This window comes from Carcharhinus amblyrhynchos, chromosome 22 (genome assembly GCF_965287045.1).
Source record: "Carcharhinus amblyrhynchos chromosome 22, sCarAmb.v2.hapA, whole genome shotgun sequence".
Taxonomy (NCBI): Eukaryota; Metazoa; Chordata; class Chondrichthyes; order Carcharhiniformes; family Carcharhinidae; genus Carcharhinus; species Carcharhinus amblyrhynchos.
In genome coordinates this window covers 1502023-1519748 of record NC_137345.1, presented here as the reverse complement: position 1 = coordinate 1519748, position 17726 = coordinate 1502023, and the positions used below count along the sequence as shown (strand labels likewise).

General features: G+C 43.6%; 1 protein-coding gene across 2 annotated transcripts; it reads left to right on the top strand.

Moving 5' to 3' along the window:
• The first annotated feature begins 1101 nt into the window (after window positions 1-1101).
• Window positions 1102-16663, top strand: LOC145356845 (protein FAM72A). 2 transcript variants are annotated; one of them, XM_080209776.1, is made up of 4 exons: window positions 1102-1799; window positions 7207-7284; window positions 10626-10750; window positions 15956-16663. In XM_080209776.1, the coding sequence occupies exons 1-4, from the start codon at window positions 1654-1656 to the stop codon at window positions 16042-16044; spliced, it is 438 nt and encodes a 145-aa protein (XP_080065902.1). In that variant the 5' UTR covers window positions 1102-1653; the 3' UTR covers window positions 16045-16663. The 2 variants fall into 2 exon arrangements, with proteins under 2 accessions (XP_080065902.1, XP_080065903.1); XM_080209777.1 differs by lacking the exon at window positions 7207-7284.
• Window positions 16664-17726: the final 1063 nt, after the last annotated feature.

Genomic DNA, 17726 nt, shown 5'->3' with positions numbered 1-17726 from the left:
AGCTACAATTTGAGACTTGCGTTAGTATGAAGGCCAAATTCCGCCTCGGACCCGCACCGTTAGCGCGCCCCGCTCCTAATTAACAGACGCCATTTCACCACCTCCACCCGCCGTTACCACAGGTCTGAGCGGATCTGCCGATGACGGCTGTATTTATATGGTACAGCAACAACCAATCAGGGCCGCTGCCGTGATAGAGCCAATAGGAAGCGGGCTCCCGGATTTGAACGCCGCGAACGTTCCAGGGCTAACGGTCAAAGGGGCGGGGCTAAGAGAGAGCCTAAGATTGCTGCAGGCAGTGTGTACCAGAGAGTGTGCACTGAGGGGCAGGCAGGGTGTACCAGAGAGTGTGCACTGAGGGGCAGGCAGGGTGTACCAGAGAGTGTGCACTGAGGGGCAGGCAGGGTGTACCAGAGAGTGTGCACTGAGGGGCAGGCAGGGTGTACCAGAGAGTGTGCACTGAGGGGCAGGCAGTGTGTACCAGAGAGTGTGCACTGAGGGACAGGCAGGGTGTACCAGAGAGTGTGCACTGAGGGGCAGGCAGTGTGTACCAGAGAGTGTACACTGAGGGGCAGGCAGTGTGTACCAGAGAGTGTGCACTGAGGGGCAGGCAGGGTGTACCAGAGAGTGTGCACTGAGGGGCAGGCAGGGTGTACCAGAGAGTGTGCACTGAGGGGCAGGCGGTGTATACTGAGGGTCAGTTAGACTTAATCAGTTAGTGTACTGAGGATTAGTTGGCGTATATCAGTCAGTCAGTGTATTCCGGTCAGTGTATACCAACGGGTCAGTCAGTATACATCAGTTAGTGTACTCTGAGGGGACAATCAGTATATTCCTGTCAATGTTAAGCAGTCAGTGTGTACTGAGGGGTCAGTCAGTGTATATTAGTATATACTGAGGGGTCAGTGTCTGTAGAGGGTTTGGTCAGAGTATATCAGTCAGTGTACACTGAGATATTGAGATGTCAGCCAGTGTATACTGACGGAGATGGATGTTATACTGGTATCTGCATAGAGAAAGGGGCCAGCAAAGGCTGAAGGGCAGAACGCAGGGAGACAGAACTGAGGGAAATAAGTCCAGCAAAACTGGTCAGTTCTGGACAGATCCCCAGTGTTGGGCAATCAGGCTGTGTACACAGAAAGGGGGTTGGAGGTACAGTGTAGCAACAGACAGCTATTGCGAGAGAGATCCAGGCAGGCACACGTGATTATTGAAAGGCAGGGAGACTAGCCAAACATGCATTAATGGTCAGAGATACAAGGACAGTCAGGAGTGTGAGCCCAATGTATAGTGAGAGTGCTGTGATTACAGTCCTGATGGGTACATACAGATAGTGAGAGCAGGCCAGGCTATCCCAGTGAAACAGCTAGCAAGGCAAAGCTAACTGTCTGACATTTTAAATTTTAATTCTGAGTGAAAGTTTGGCTTTGAAGAAGTGAGATTGTGTGAAAGTTGAGTGTTAGATTGAAACCATTAGTGGGGTGTGTTCTGAAATTCAGCTTGTTTATTGGGGACAGATGCAGCGTGTGTATGAATCATAAAGAACATAGTAATCAGGTTTAATCATTTGGAGTCACTGTGGCAAATCAGAGAGGCAGATTTAAAAGTACACCTTTTAAAGTAAGTTATTAAGTTCAGAAACAGAAGTTGGAGATGTCGACGCTGACATTTAAGAATAAACTGGTTGTGTTGCTATGCTGCAAGTTCTGTGATAACATACTGTGTGCCCGAGGCATGAAGGCAGTCCTGCTTGCTGACACAAATGTGGAACTTTATTCCACTGATATCCCCCCAACAAGGTAAGGATCAGACTATGATTGGTCTCACTCTATCTGCTATTGTATGTGTACCATTTGTAGTTCTTATGTTTTAATGATTCTCAACTTCTTTAAGCAGAGAGTGGTAAGAGTGTGGATCTCACTGGGAATGATTGAGATGAACTATATCAATGCATTTAAAGGGACGCTAGATAAGCACAGTAGGGAGACAGGAATAGAAGGCTGTGCTGTTCGGGTGAGATGAAGAGGGGGTGGGAGGAGGCACCTGCAGAGCAGAAACACCAGCTCAGAGAAGTTGGATTAAATGGTTCTTTTCTCTGCTGAAAATCTTATGCAATGACATGTTTACAGTTGCACAATTTGTTCTAGCTGTGACTTAGTCACTTTCACCTTTTGAGTCGGTCGTGGGTTCAAGTTTCACTTCAGGGATAACAATAATCTAGGTTGGCATTCCAGTACTGAGTGGATGCAATCTTAAACCAAGGCCCGATTTGCCTTCTGAGATGATTGTAAAATATCTCATCTCACTATTTGAAGAGCAGGGGGAGCTCCTAAGTGTGCTGGCCAGTAATTATTCCTCAACCAATTATCATATCGCTGTCTGTGGGATCTTGTTGAGTGCAAATTGGCTGCCACATTGCTCACATTATGACAGTGACCACACTTCATCAGTATATCATTAGCTGTAAAGAGCTTTGGGATGTTCTGAGTCCATGAAAGCTGCTCTATAAATGCAATTATTTAAACTTGCATTTTTTGTCACTAACTTGATCAGAACTGGTTTAGAAACTTAGAGATGGCGCATTTGATGGCTTCGGGATGAATATTCATTCCAGCAGAGATGCTGAATTATTTTGATGCTGAGTCTTAATGAGTACTTTGTATTGGTATTCACCAAGTAGAAGGACATGACAGATGTTGGCATCAGGGATAGGTGTGTGAATGCTCTAGAGAATGTCAATATATCACAGGAGAAAGTATTGAGTGTCATAAATTGTATTAAGGTAGACAAGTCCCCGGGGCCAGATGGGATCTATCCTGGGTTACTGCTGGAGGCAATGGTAGAAACAGCTGGGGCCTTCACAGATACCTTCATATCCTCTTTGACCACAGGCGAGGTTCTAGAAGACTGGAGAATAGCCAGTTTGTTTCCTTGTTTGAGAAAGGAAGCAGGAATAATCCCACAAATTATAAGATAGTGACACCAGTAGTGGGGAAGCTTTTGAAGAAGACACTGAGGACAGGATATATACATATTTGGAGAAAAATGGCCTAATTAGTGACAGCAGCATAGTTTTGTATGGAATGGTCATGTCTCACCAACTTAGTTGAGTTTTTTTGAAGAAGACAAAAAAAAAATTATGAGGGAAGGGCTGTGGATGTTGTTTATCTGGATTTTAGTAAGGCATTTAACAAAGTCCCACATGGCAAACTGGAGAAACTAAAATCACTTAGGATTCAGGGTGGAATGGCTTGGTGGATTCAGAACTGGTTTGGTTATATATCCCCATGACTTGCCTGGGCTTGCAAAATCTTGCTAGCTGTCCTGTCTGGAGATGATACACATCTCTTTAACCTGTGCTTAATGCTCTCTCCATTCACATTGTCTATATTTTAAGACTTGATTACCTGTAAAGATTTGCATTCCAACCATTATTTTGTAAATTGAGTTTGTGCCTATCAACAAGGCACTGAGTGTCTTTTCACCAAGAAATCCCATGTACTATTGCCAAAATGCAAATCATTTGCAATTTTTTTCTCCTCCCTGTATACTTCAGTTGGCAACTGCAGTCCCCTGGCACCTCTCCAAATTACTTACCCTTTGTGTGGTTGATTTGATGAGGCTACTGTAGCTGAAGCCACTTCTACTCAGATCCAATGTCACACCAGTAAAATCTCATGTGAGAACACCATCCACCAGGTACACGGTACGTACATTTGCAACTCGGCCAACATTGTCTACCTGATATGCTGCAGGAAAGGACGTCCCGGAGCATGGTACATTGGGGAGACCATGCAGTGCTATGACAACGGATGAATGAACATCACTCGACAGTCACCAGGCAAGAATGTTCTTTTCCTGTTGGGGAACACTTCAGCGGTCACAGGCATTCAGCCTCTGATCTTCGGGTAAACGTTCTCCAAGGCGGTCTTCATGGCACGTGACAGTGCAGAATCGCTGAGCAGAGACTGATAGCCAAGTTCCGCACATGTGAGGATGGCCTTAACTGGGATCTTATGTTCATGTCACACTATGTGTAACCCCAATGACGTGCTTGGGCTTGCAAAATCTCAGTAACTGTCCTGGCTGGAGACAATACACATCTCTTTAACCTGTGCTTAACCCTCTCTCCATTCACATTGTCTGTACCTTTAAGACTTGATTACCTGTAAAGACTTGCATTCCAAACGTTACTTTGTAAATTGAGTTTGTGTCTTTCTGTGCCCTGTTTGTGAACTGAAATCCCACTCACCTGATGAAGGAGTGACACTCCGAAAGTTAGTGGCTTGTGCTACTAAGTAAACCTGTTGGATTTTAACCTGGTATTGTGAGACTTCTTACTGTGTTTACACTAGTAAAACCCATAGCGCAGGTTGCTGGATGGCAATCAGCAAAAGAAACTCTGCAGACTAAGTCAAGATGGGCACATGTACTGGGCTGAACATAAGAACATAAGAAATAGGAGCAGGAGTAGGCTATCTAGCCCTTCGAGCCTGCCCCGCCATTCAATAAGATCATGGCTGATCTGAAGTGGCTCAGTTCCACTTTCCCGCCTTCTCCCCATAACCCTTAATCCCCTTACCTATCTACCCACGTCTTCAATATATTTAGCGAGGCAGCCTCCACCACTTCAAGTGGCAGAGAATTCCAGAGATTCACCACCCTTTGAGTGAAGAAGTTCCTCCTCAACTCCGTTCTAAACTGCCCCCCTTTTATCTTGAGGCTGTGCCCTCTAGTCCTGCTATCCTTTCTAAGTGGGAAGAATAGAACATAGAACATAGAACATTACAGCGCAGAACAGGCCCTTCGGCCCACGATGTTGCGCCGACCAGTTACAAAAACAATGACCCACTAGCCTATACCAATCCCTTTTCGTCCATAAACCTATCCAGAGATCTCTTAAACGCCCCCAAACTAGACGCATTTACAACTGCAGCAGGCAGGGCATTCCAATCCCTCACCACCCGCTGGGTAAAGAACCTACCCCTGACATCCGTCCTGTAGCTACCCCCCCTTAATTTAAAGCCATGCCCCCTCGTGCTAGCTTTCTCCATCCGAGGAAAAAGGCTATCACTATCCACCCTATCTAAACCTCTAATCATCTTATATGTTTCAATAAGATCCCCTCTTAGCCGCCTTCTTTCCAACGAAAACAACCCTAGATCCCTCAGTCTCTCCTCATAGGACCTCCCCACCATACCAGGCAACATCCTAGTAAACCTCCTCTGCACCCTCTCCAACGCCTCCACATCCTTCTTGTAATGCGGGGACCAGAACTGCACACAGTACTCCAAGTGCGGCCGCACTAGAGTAGTGTACAGTTGCAACATTACACTGCGACTCCTAAATTCAATCCCCCTACCAATAAATGCCAAGACACCGTACGCCTTCTTGACAACCTTATCTACTTGATTCCCAACTTTCAGGGATCTATGTACACACACACCTAGATCCCTCTGTTCATCCACACTATTCAAAGTCCTCCCGTTAGCCCTATACTCGACACATCTGTTGCTCCTACCAAAGTGAATTACCTCACACTTCTCCGCATTAAATTCCATCCGCCACCTCTCGGCCCAGCTCTGCAACCTATCTAAGTCTCCCTGCAGACTATGACACCCTTCCTCACAATCTACCACACCTCCAACTTTGGTGTCATCAGCAAATTTACTAATCCACCCAACTATACCCTCATCCAGATCATTAATAAAAATTACAAACAACAGTGGCCCCAAAACAGATCCCTGAGGCACACCACTCGTAACTGCACTCCATGATGAATATTTACCATCCACCACCACCCTCTGTCTCCTATCTGATAGCCAATTCCTGATCCAACTTCCTAGATTACCCACAATCCCATACATCTGCATTTTCTGCAGAAGCCTACCATGGTGAACCTTATCGAACGCCTTACTAAAATCCATGTATACCACGTCAACTGCCTTACCCCCATCCACCTCTTTGGTCACCTTCTCAAAAAACTCAATAAGGTTAGTAAGGCACGACCTACCCGCTACAAAACCATGCTGACTATTTCTAATCAATTCATTACACTCCAAATAACTATAAATCCTATCCCTAATAATTTTTTCTAAAACCTTGCCCACAACAGAAGTAAGACTCACCGGTCTATAATTCCCGGCAAAGTCTCTGTTCCCCTTCTTAAACAATGGGACAACATTCGCTATCCTCCAATCCTCCGGGACTACACCAGAGACCAATGACGACCTGAAGATCTGAGCCAGAGGCTCTGCAATCACCTCTCTAGCCTCCCAGAGAATCCTAGGGTAGATCCCATCCGGACCAGGGGACTTATCTATTTTCAGCCCCTCAAGAATTTCCAGCACATCCTCTTTATCAACCGTAATACTGTCTATTTTACACCCCTGCAACCCAATGTCCTCCTCAGCTATATTCATGTCCCCCTGCGTGAACACCGAAGAGAAATATTGGTTCAATACTTCTCCAATCTCCTCCGGTTCCACACACAACTTCCCCCTGCTGTCTGTAACTGGCCCTAATCTTGCCCTGACCAACCTTCGGTTCTTGACATACCTATAGAACGCCTTAGGATTCTCCTTAATCCTATCAGCCAAAGTCTTCTCATGTCCTCTTTTAGCCCTTCTCAACTCACTCTTCAACTCCCTCCTAGCCAATCTAAAGCTTTCTAGTGCACTATCTGAGCCCTCCAATCTCATCCGAACATAAGCCTCCTTTTTCTTTTTAACCATCGACTCAACTCTTTTAGTGCACCACGGTTCCCTAGATCTACCAAATCCACCATGCCTGACAGGGACATACCTATCAAGGACTCGCAGTAGCTGCTCCTTGAAAAAACTCCACATTTCAGACGTTCCCAGTCCCTGTAATCCCCTAATCCAATCCATGCTTCCTAATTCACTCCTGATAGCCTCATAATCGCCCTTACCCCAGCTAAAATTGCTGACCTATATTGGAATCTCTCTACCGCTACCCTATGTATCCCCTTCATTATCTTATACGTCTCTATAAGCTGAGATTAGCTACAGAGAAAAAAATATAGCTGATAATGGGTGTGTTGCTTTGGCTCCTATATTGGTATGAATACTGGTGTGACAGACTATAGACATGTTGTTGGGTCAAGTATTCTGGTTAGAAACATCTTTCTAAGTGATGAAGATTGCAGCCAGCTCTTACTTCATGTTAACTTGTTCTCAATTACAGGGCCGTGGACTTTGTTGGAAATTGCTATTCCACAGAAAGCTGCAAGTGTAAAATAAAAGACATTGCATGTTTAAAATGGTAAGTTTGTTCTCAGCTGTAACTGGAATTCATAAATGAATGACCACTGAAGAATGAATGTCTAGATTCTGCAATATCTCGTGAATGAATGATCACAGTTACAGTAACTCTTCTATAGGGATGTGAGGTAGGAAGGCTACCAAAATGGTGCAGCAAGGCAGCAGGTAGCATTCCTGCTGCCAGTTAGTTTTGTCAGCGCCAACAAAAGTGGCAGATACGCTGCCTGCCCAGAGGCAATTGTAGCCACTTAAGTGGCCAGATTGGAGGCCCCTCCTCTGCTCCATTGATACTTCATTATCTGCCGGGGGACCCTCCACTGTGTGGGAGGATGTCTGGTGAACCCAGCGGGCTCTGGAGGGGGTTATTCTTTAGATATGGAGTGGCCCATGGCATCAATGGCCAGTCCCATAGCTACAGAGCCTTCTGTCTTCAACCCCTTGCCCCTCCTCTGCTGGAACCTGCCTGCCTGGCACTGGCAAGAGGGGCCATAAAATTCCACGTATAAGATGATGAATGGGATGGATAGGATAGAGGTGGAGAGACTCTTCCCGCTCAAAAAAGACAGTAGGACTAGGGGGCACAGCCTCAAGATAAAGGGGAGGCGGTTTAGAACGGAGTTGAGGAGGAAGTTCTTCACTCAAAGGGTGGTGAATCTCTGGAATTCTCTGCCCGTTGAAGTGGTGGAGGCTGCCTCGCTAAATATTTTTAAGAAGCGGGTTGATGGGTTCTTGATAAGAGAGGGGATTAAGGGTTATGGGGAGAGGGCGGGAAAGTGGAACTGAGCCACGACAGATCAGCCATGATCTTATTGAATGGCGGGGCAGGCTCGAAGGGCTAGATGGCCTACTCCTGCTCCTATTTCTTATGTTCTTATGTATCTGTTTCCAAATGCTGGCCTCTCATTTGATAAAATTGCTACTAAAGCTTCCATAAATAATCTCTCATTTTTTTTAAAGCTTCTAAGTCACACCTTTTTCACATGTTTACTATAAATGGTGCTTTATTCATAGAACCATTGAAGCCCTGCAGTGCAGAAGGAGGCCATTCAGCCCAATGAGTCTACACCATCACAATCCCACCCAGGCCTTATTCCCGTAACCCCACATATTTATCCTGCTAATCCCTCTAACCTACATATCCTGCGACACTAAGGGGCAATTTAGCATGGGTAATGCACCTAATCCACATATCTTTGGACTGTGGAAGGAAACTGGAGTACCCAGAGGAAACCCACTCTGACACAGGGAGAACGTGCAATCTCCGCACAAATAGTGACCCAAGTCGGGGATTGAACCCAGGTTCCTGGAGCTGTGAGGCAGCAGTGCTAACTACTGTGCTACCGCACCACCCCAGTTTTGACTCCAGTTTTGCTTGGACTCCTTGATGTCCTTTGCCTGGGTGTGGCATCACGGAGCCCGAGCAAACCTGGAGTGAATAGGAATTGGTGAAAACTACCCTGGTTGGAGTCATACCTAGCACAAAAGAAGATGGTTGTGGTTGTTGGAAATCAATCATTTCAGTTCCAGGACATCATTGCAAGAGTTCCTCAGGATTGTGTCCTAGATCCAACTGTCTTTAGCTGCTTTGTCAATGACCTTCATTCCATCAGAAGGTCAGAAATGGGGTTGTTTGCTATTGATTGCTGCTGAACATTGCGCAATCACAACTCTTCAGGTTCTGAAGGAGTTCATGCCCATATGCTGCAAGACCTGGACAATATGCTGGCTTGGGCTGATAAGTGGCAAATAAAATTCAAACCACACAAGAACCAGGCAATAACCATCACCAACAAGAGAGAATCTAACCATCTCCCCTTAACATTCAATTGTACTACTGTCTCTGAACCCTCCACTATCAACATTCTGGGGTTAACCATTGATTGGGAACTGTACTGGCATAGCTATATAAATATTATGGCTACAAGAGCAGGTCAAAGGCTCGGAATCCTGGGTGAATAACTCACAATCTGACTCAACAAAGCCTTTCCATAATCTACAAGGCACAAATCAGGAGTGTAATGGTGTGCTCACCACTTGACTGGATGAGCACAGCTCCAAGAACACTCGAGAAGCTTGACATCATCCAGGACAAAGCAGCCTGCTTTATTGGCACCCCATTCACCACCTTCAGCATTCACTCCATCTAATCTATCTAACCTACACATTTTTGGACGCAAAGGGTGATTTAGCATGGCTAATCCACCTAACCTGCATATCTTTGGAGTGTGGGAGGAAACCCATGCAGACACGGGGAGAATACGCAAATTCCACACACAGTGCAAATTCCACACAGACAGTAACCCAAGGCAATATCTGGCAGCAGTGCTAACCACTGTGTCACCGTGCCAGTGGTCTTTAATGCCTGAGATAGTCAGTTACTCTGAAGTGTAGTGATGTGTAGGCAAATGTGGTGCCTATTTTGTGCAAAACAAGATCCCATGTTGACATACGTAGATCCAATCAGCAATGCATTGAGTTTGAAATTTTCCTCAATGGCCTTACTACATCCTTTCTCCAATTCTAGCTCCTTCAGTTCAATGATTCAAAAATGTTGTGCTTTCTGACTTTCTTACTTCTCTTTAGTTCTACCCACCCCCTCTCCTAATCTCTCCATCTATCCCAAACATTGGTGGCAGAGTCTTCACCTACCTGGTCCTGTTGTCTTGTATCTCCACTTCCTTTTCCACTTTCAGTCTATTTCTGTGATTTGACCTTTACTTGATTCATCCTTTTCCTGGTATAACCTATCTTGGTATGCTGAATATTCTGTAGATGCAAATTATTAAATGTAGGTGTGGGAGCTTCAGTTCTAAGCTTTAGGGAGCAAATGCTGCTGCCCACTTTCATCTTCTCTTGTCTTGAGGATGCTGATTCTGTGCTGGAGTGAGTTGCAGGTTTGTTTCCAGAGGTATTAGCTACTGTAGCACTCCACCCATTTCTCTCATGTGAGTGTTACCAAGCTATTCAGCCATAGAAAGCAGCACAACTCTGTCTAGTCCTGTTCTCAGAATAAGCTCACAGAGCAACTTGATATGGAATTGAAACCCTCTGGTCTGTGTGGCTTAAATTATACCAGGCCGAGCCATATGCAATTGAACTGGTCCCTCAGTACCTGTGGAGCTCGGTTTTCAGTTTTCCTTAGTATTGTGTGTATATTTCAGGATGCTTGTCAAATGTCCTACTTTAATTATATTATAGATTGGTTTTCAATTTTCTGTCACACAAGAAGTTCATGACTGAGTTTTATGTGTGAGAAATGGGCAAGATGTGGTTTGGAAGCATTTTATTTCAACAGCGGAGGAAGTAGATCGTAAACAATCATCACTTTTTTCTCATTTTCAGTGGTAATGCTGTTGGCTACCATGTGGTCGTCCCATGCAAACCATGTTTGCTGTCCTGTAACAATGGCCATTTCTGGATGTTTCACAGCCAGGTGATCTATGCTGTCAACAGACTGGATTCCTCTGGTAAGCGTATTATCAAGCTGATTGTGGAAAACCACAGTATAGTGCTTCCATTGTCCAGACAGCTAGTGTTATATAGGTGTAGGGAGCTGATAGCCCAGTTATTACTGGTGTGTGAAAGATTATTTTGTAAATGTTGTCCTTGAACTCAAATGCTAAAGCATTGCAGACTGTAAATGTTTGCAGGGTGCACTTCATCACGTGGAGTAACACCTGGTAATCTTGAAGAGCCACCTGTGTTAAAGGTATTGCTTCAAATGTGACAACATCAGATTACTGAGCCCTTACAAAATTCTGTAACTATTTACAAAATGTGATTTATCACACCTGAGACGTTTTTAATTATTGTGCCACTATATTGCTGAGGTAATGAATTCCTGACTGCATGTAAAGAGTGAGTCTCCTTCCTGGCTTTGAAAGGAACCTGGAATTGGTTGGGAGACTACTCTATGATTCTGTGTTATCCATCTGATCTACTGCTTACTGACCACCATTGTGCACACCAGAGAACAGAGCATTTGACCATGAGAGACCTACGTATGTGACAGAGAACTAAAAAACTTTCTGAAATCTGATGTTTAAAATATGCAATTGCTCTAAGGATTATATATTATCATTTAACCCCTGGATTCACCCCACTGCACATTACTAATTCAGGACTATTTGATATTTTTACCAGTTTTAAAAATGTTATGGGGTAAATTTACAAATTTTCTGGTGACTTAGTGTGTGGTATGGTACGGCGCTGAGCCTCACAGATCAGGGAGAACTGTGTTCAATCTGTTGGCTGCTTTGATATATGAGAACACTAAGGCACTATAATTAGCTCAGGATGCTTCAGCTAATCAGGAAATGAATCACCTTGCTTCCCATTCCTGATTACTACTGAGTTGTCATCTGCTATCGCTCCATTTGAGGATGACTTTTACTCAGGGTGTTGAGTTTCTGCAGTAGGTAGCCATGTGACTGAACAGGCTGATTCTCCACCCCGCTGATCTTTGGGCACATGGAGTGGAATATCCAATGAGCTGATTGACCAATGACCAGGAGTTCAGGATTTTCTTCCTTTTCTCTTTTGTCTCTGCTCTGCCTCATCATTAAGATGCTGGGACACTGTATGATTCAGCTTGATGGACAAGTAGTCATCATTCTGAAAGATTGTAGCAAGTTCCTCCCAGTCATTAATGTCAATGTCCCTGTGCTTCAAGGAGATCTTCAGAGCGGTTTCCTCATCCTTGGCTGGAACTGCTGGGAAGGAGATGGATTTTTTGCCATCTGAACACAATGTCCAGTCTATTGAAATTGATTTTGCGGGAGTTTTGCCAGAATGCTCATGGACTTGTCAAGGAGTGTCTGTTCAGTGATCTGCCTCTCAAATCCAGAGGAAGTGGCAGAGGCTTTGCTGATGGAATTGCTCTGTGCCGCTATTACACAGTCCAGGTCTCATTGTAGTACAGTAGTTGTGATGACAACTGCTCTGTACATGAGGATTGTTGCCAATTTACAGATGTCTTTATTGCCAAACACTTGCTGCTGTGGTTTTCAGAAGGCTGAACTGGCACAACTGATCTAGTATTGGATCGCTTGTCAATGGTGATCTTTTGAAAGAAGTGGCTGCCAAGTTATGGAAAGTGATCAATGTATTCCAAAGTCTCCCATTCAACATGTATGAGAGCTGGAATATTTGGCTGAGCAGATCTGGGTTGTTATGAATTACTACTGAGGTGACCCCTGCTGGAAACGGCATGTGAAGAGATTTACTGGGGACAGAATTGGGCTAAATTTTAATAGCTGACATTACTGGTGAAACATTAGCTCAGAATGAATCAATGTCTTCAGTCTGAGGTGGGGGGGAGTCATTTAAAATAAAACTTGATTTTTTACATGTTAAAGGGGTGTGTCTTTTAAAAGATTAGTGTTTCTCTTGCAATCTGAATTCCAGATAGATTTAATGATCTACAACATACAACAGAGGTGACCTCCATTTCACTGTAGCAAAGTTAAAGAAAAATACAATTTTTCAACATCTTTGCTCCATAGTAGTGCAATCCATTCATGTTGATCCCAAATCCTTTCCTCAAAAATGAATGATGTAGTAATTGAAATGAAACATTTAAAAAACAGTACTTGTTTTCCCTGAGGAAGATTTTGAATTAATGGGCATAACTAGATGGAGGGAGCGAGTTCCATGGGCCCCGGGTACAATGCTGAAGATCTTGTTCCCAGTAGTTCAGGAATAGGGAGTGTGACAGAAGTTTTGGGGCTGGGCATAATATGGGTAAGATGGAGCGAGGCCCAGGAAGGATCTCTAGATTAGGATTTTAAACCAGTGCCTTGGGAGATGGTGACTCAATGGTAAGCATAATTGGAAGACTCTAGGATAGTTATAGAATCATAGAATTGTCACAGAACCAAATTTGAGATGGCAGTGAATGCCCTGGACATCAAGGCAGCATTTGACCGAGCGTGGCATCAAGGAACTCTAGTAAAACTGCAGTCAATGTCAATGGGAACCTGGAGGTAAACTGTCCACTAATTGGAGTTGTACCTGGCACAAAAGAAGATGGTTGTGGTGGTTGGAGGTTAAAAATCTCAGGCTCAGAACTCCTCAGAGTTCTAGGCCAAACCATCTTCAGCTGCTTCAGTAATGACCTTCCTTCCATTATTAGGTCAGAAGTGGGGATGTTGGCTGATTGCACTATTCATGACTCTTCCAATAATGAAGCAGCCCAGCCCGTTGAAGCAAGATCTGGACAATAGGCTTGAGCTGCTATGTGGCAAGTGACATCTGACCCACACAAGTGAGCTTCTCAACAAAAGAGAATCTAACCATCTCCCCTTGACATTCATTGGCTTTACCTTTGCTGAATCTCCCATTATAAACATTGTGGAAGTTACCATTGACCTGACACTGAACTAGACTGGCCATATGAATACTTTAATGTTTTTTTTATTTATTAGTCACAAGTAAGGCTCGCATTAACACTGCAATAAAGTTACTGTGAAATTCCCTAAGTCGCCACACTCTGGCACCTATTCTGGTCAATGCACCTCACCAGCATGTCTTTCAGAATGTGGGAGGAAATCCACGCAGACACAGGGAGAACATGCAAACTCCATACAGTGACCCAAGCTGGGAATCAAACCTGGATCCTGGGCACTGTGAGGCAGCAGTGCTAACCACTGTGCCATACTGTAGCTACAAGAGCAAGTCAGAGCCTGGGAATATTGTGGAGAATGACTCTCCTCCTGATTCTGCAAAACCTAACTACCATTTCCAGAGCACAAATGGGTAGTGTGATGGAATGCTCTTTGCTTGCCTGGATATGTACAGCTCAGATAACACTCAGGAAGCTCAACACCATCCAAGACAAAGTAGCCTGCTTGATTGACACCCTATCCAACATCGTCAACATAAACTCCCTTCACCACTGATGAACATTAGCAGCAATGTGTACCATCTACAAGATGCGCTGCAAGAACCCATCAACGCTATTTAGCACCATCCAACCCACAATCTCTACCACTAGAAGTACAAATGCAGCAGATACCTGGAAACACCATCACCTGGAAATTCCTTCCCAGCCACTCACCATCCTGACTTGGAAATATATCATCGTTCCTTCACTGTTGCTGGATCAAAATTCTGGAACTCCCTTCCTAAGAGGTGTAACATGGACTGCAGCTTTTCATGAAGGCAGCTCACCAGCACATCAAGGACAATTAGAAATTAGTAATAAAAATGCTGACCTAGCCAGCCAAACCCACACCCTGCAACTGAATCAAAATAAAGGAGGCCCTTCAACCCATCATGTCCATGCTGGCTCTCTGCAGTCATTGCTCCACTCCTTCACCCTTTCCCTCTAACCCTATAATTTTTTTTCAGTTAGTTATCCAATTTTCTTTTAAAGTCTCTATTGAATCGGTTTCCACCATACTCTGACAGTGCATTCCAGATCCTAACCACACACTTCTACAAAAAGTGCTTTTTCATTTTGTTGATTCTTTTGCCCATCATTTTAAATCTGACTCTTGACCCTCTCACCTTTGGGAAATTTCTCTTTATCTACACTGTCTAGCCCCCTCATCTTGAACATCTGTAACAAATCTCACAACCTTCTCTATGGAGAACTTCTCAATCTATCTAGATAACTGAAGTTCCTCATCCTGGAACATTCTTGCAAATTTTTTCTGAACCCCCTTGTTTTCAGATCCTTCCTAAAGTGCAGTGCCTAGAATTGGACACAGTACTCCAGTTGCAGCTGACTAAGTATTTAATGAAGCCTCCCCATAGCTTCCTTGTTTTTGTACACTGCCTTTATTTTTAAAACCTAGCATTTCATATGCCTTTTTAATCTCCAATTCAATGTGTCTTTCCACCTCAATGAATTGTACACATATACCTCCAGCTCTCTCTCTGTTCTTACACTCCCTTTAAAATTGAACCCTTTATTTTATACTGCCTTACTTAGCGTCACAGAACCATAGAATCCGTACAGTGCAGAAGAGACCATTCGGCCCATCGAGTCTGCACCAATTCTAACAGGGTATCTTACCCAGGCTGTCTTCCCCCACCCTATTCCTGTAACCTCACACATTTACCATGACCAATCCACCTAACCTGCACATATTTGGACTTCTCGGCATCCAAGGACCCCAGACACCCTGGATGTTCTCTCTCCCACTTTTTTCTGTCTGGAAATAAAGATGAGGTCATGTATCAAATCAGGACTTTTTCCCTGCTTGCATCAGACTTTTGAATGGACTTACCTTGCATTAAGTTGAGCTTTCTCTACACCCTAGCTATGACTGTAACACTGCATTCTGCGCCTCTCCTTTCTTCCCTCCCGCCCATGTATTCTAAGTACGGTATACTTTTTTGTAAATCATGCAAGAAACAATACTTTTCACTGTATACTAATGTGATAAATCAAATCAATTGGACCTGCTTGTTATATCATCTTAAATTAATCATTATCCTTCTTAACGTTCACAATACTGCAAGATTTTTACTTCTCGGTAAATTTTGAAATTGTGCCTGTACATCCATGTTTAGGTCATTAATATATATCACAAAAGGCAATGGTTCTCTGATCCCGGATGTAGGCAGTAGAGTTATGGATCCTGTGGATTTCTTTCTCCTGTTGTGTAAGGAGTATCCTGGGGAAGCTGTATGCTAGTATTACAGTGTGATTTACTTTATTTCAGGTGTTGACCTGCTTTTGTGGGGGAATTTACCAGATACAGAAGATGAAGAGGATGTATATAATCTATCTGAAGAAGAGTATATCAGATGAAAGAAATCAAGAACTTTGTGCTTTTTTTTTAAAAAAGTCCTCGTTTTAAAGTTTCTAAACATTTTTGAAACTGCCACATGAGTTTCCTGCAATTTGAACTGGAGTTAGCTTGTTTGGAGTTTTTTTCACCAAAGAAGGATGTCAACTGTTGCACCCTCCAAGTTGTCAAGTGAATACCAGGAAGGATTGGTGAGCTGGTGCACATTTTTATGCTTTGCAGCGTTCTAGACACTTGTGGTGGATGCCTCCAAAGCCCATCATTGAACATGAACATTGATTTGCACTTACACTGGATGGGCTCTGCACAGCTAATACCAGATTCCACATCAGATGTGACTTACAAATGGAGAAGTTACTTTGGCTGCACATACTGTAAGATTGGAAACTCTGTGATACCTCTCCAAACCATGTTCTCAATGATTAATCTGATGTAAAAGCTGCTTTTTATGCAGGCGACCTATTTGCACTCAAAATAAGCCAAAGATAGAAAACATGTTTTAATAGGGATGCTGAACAGGAAGTTGGATTTATTTTAGGAGCAATTTTCTCTGGAAATTATGGTTAAATTGCCTGTCAGAGTTCTCCACCCACGCTAATGTGAAAACAAATAGCCACTTGTGCAAGGCTTCCAAGCATGGCCGCTTTAAATGGAGCTGCTCCTGCCCCTGCACCCTGCCGTACCCCCCCACCCCAACCCCCTGCTGCATCAATAAATTCTGTTGGCATGTGAAATATGGAGTTTCCACCATCTGATAGGAAAACTATTTCTGGTTTGTTTGAAATTACAGGCCACATAACATTCATACAGATGTCTATCATGTATATTTTTCAATCTCTCTCAGAACGCGTAGCTGCGAGTTTAGCTGTTAATTCAAGTTGCTTTAGTTGTTCTTTGCTTTACAGTTTTCTAATGCGTGAGGACATTTTGCCATGAATGTTGAGTGAGGTTGATAATCTTCAAGATACAGTGATTAGAGATTCCAGGTTTGATTTCCTGGTCTGCATTGAACCAGCTCATCTATAGGGATGAAATAGTGATATAGTGACATTGTCACTGGACTAGTAATCCAGAGGTCCAGGTTTATGCTATGATGACGTATTCAAATCCCACCGTGGCAGCTGGTGGAATTTACATTCAATTATTTAAATTTTAAAAAAAATCTGGAATTGAAAGTTATTCTCAGCAATGGCGACCATGAAACTATCACCAGTTGTAAAACCCATCTGGTTCACTGATGATCTGAAGAAAATCAACTATTCTTATCTGATCTGATCTACATGTCACTCCAGACCTACAGCAATATGATTGACTCTTAACTGTGCTTCATGACAGTTAAGAATGGGCAACAAATGCCCACATCCAATGAAATAAAGAAAACGATCACAACAGAATTATATGGAGGCTATCAGCAAAGGTTCTTTCTCCTGATTATTACTCAGCAAGTAGGCGTGTGTGAATGGTTTAGAAGTACAATATTGTGTTGCACTGTTTCTCCTCTTTTGCTTTTAGTAAAATAACCATTGCCACTCAGGGTTTGGTCATATTTGAGAACAATAATAGGATCATCATAGCTTTGAGACGGAATCCAGTTCTGTTGACATTCCCAGGAGAGGGGGAGAAAATTGGTGTGAAAACACTCTTCTAGATTCAGAAATTGGCACTTGTTCATTATCTCATAGCT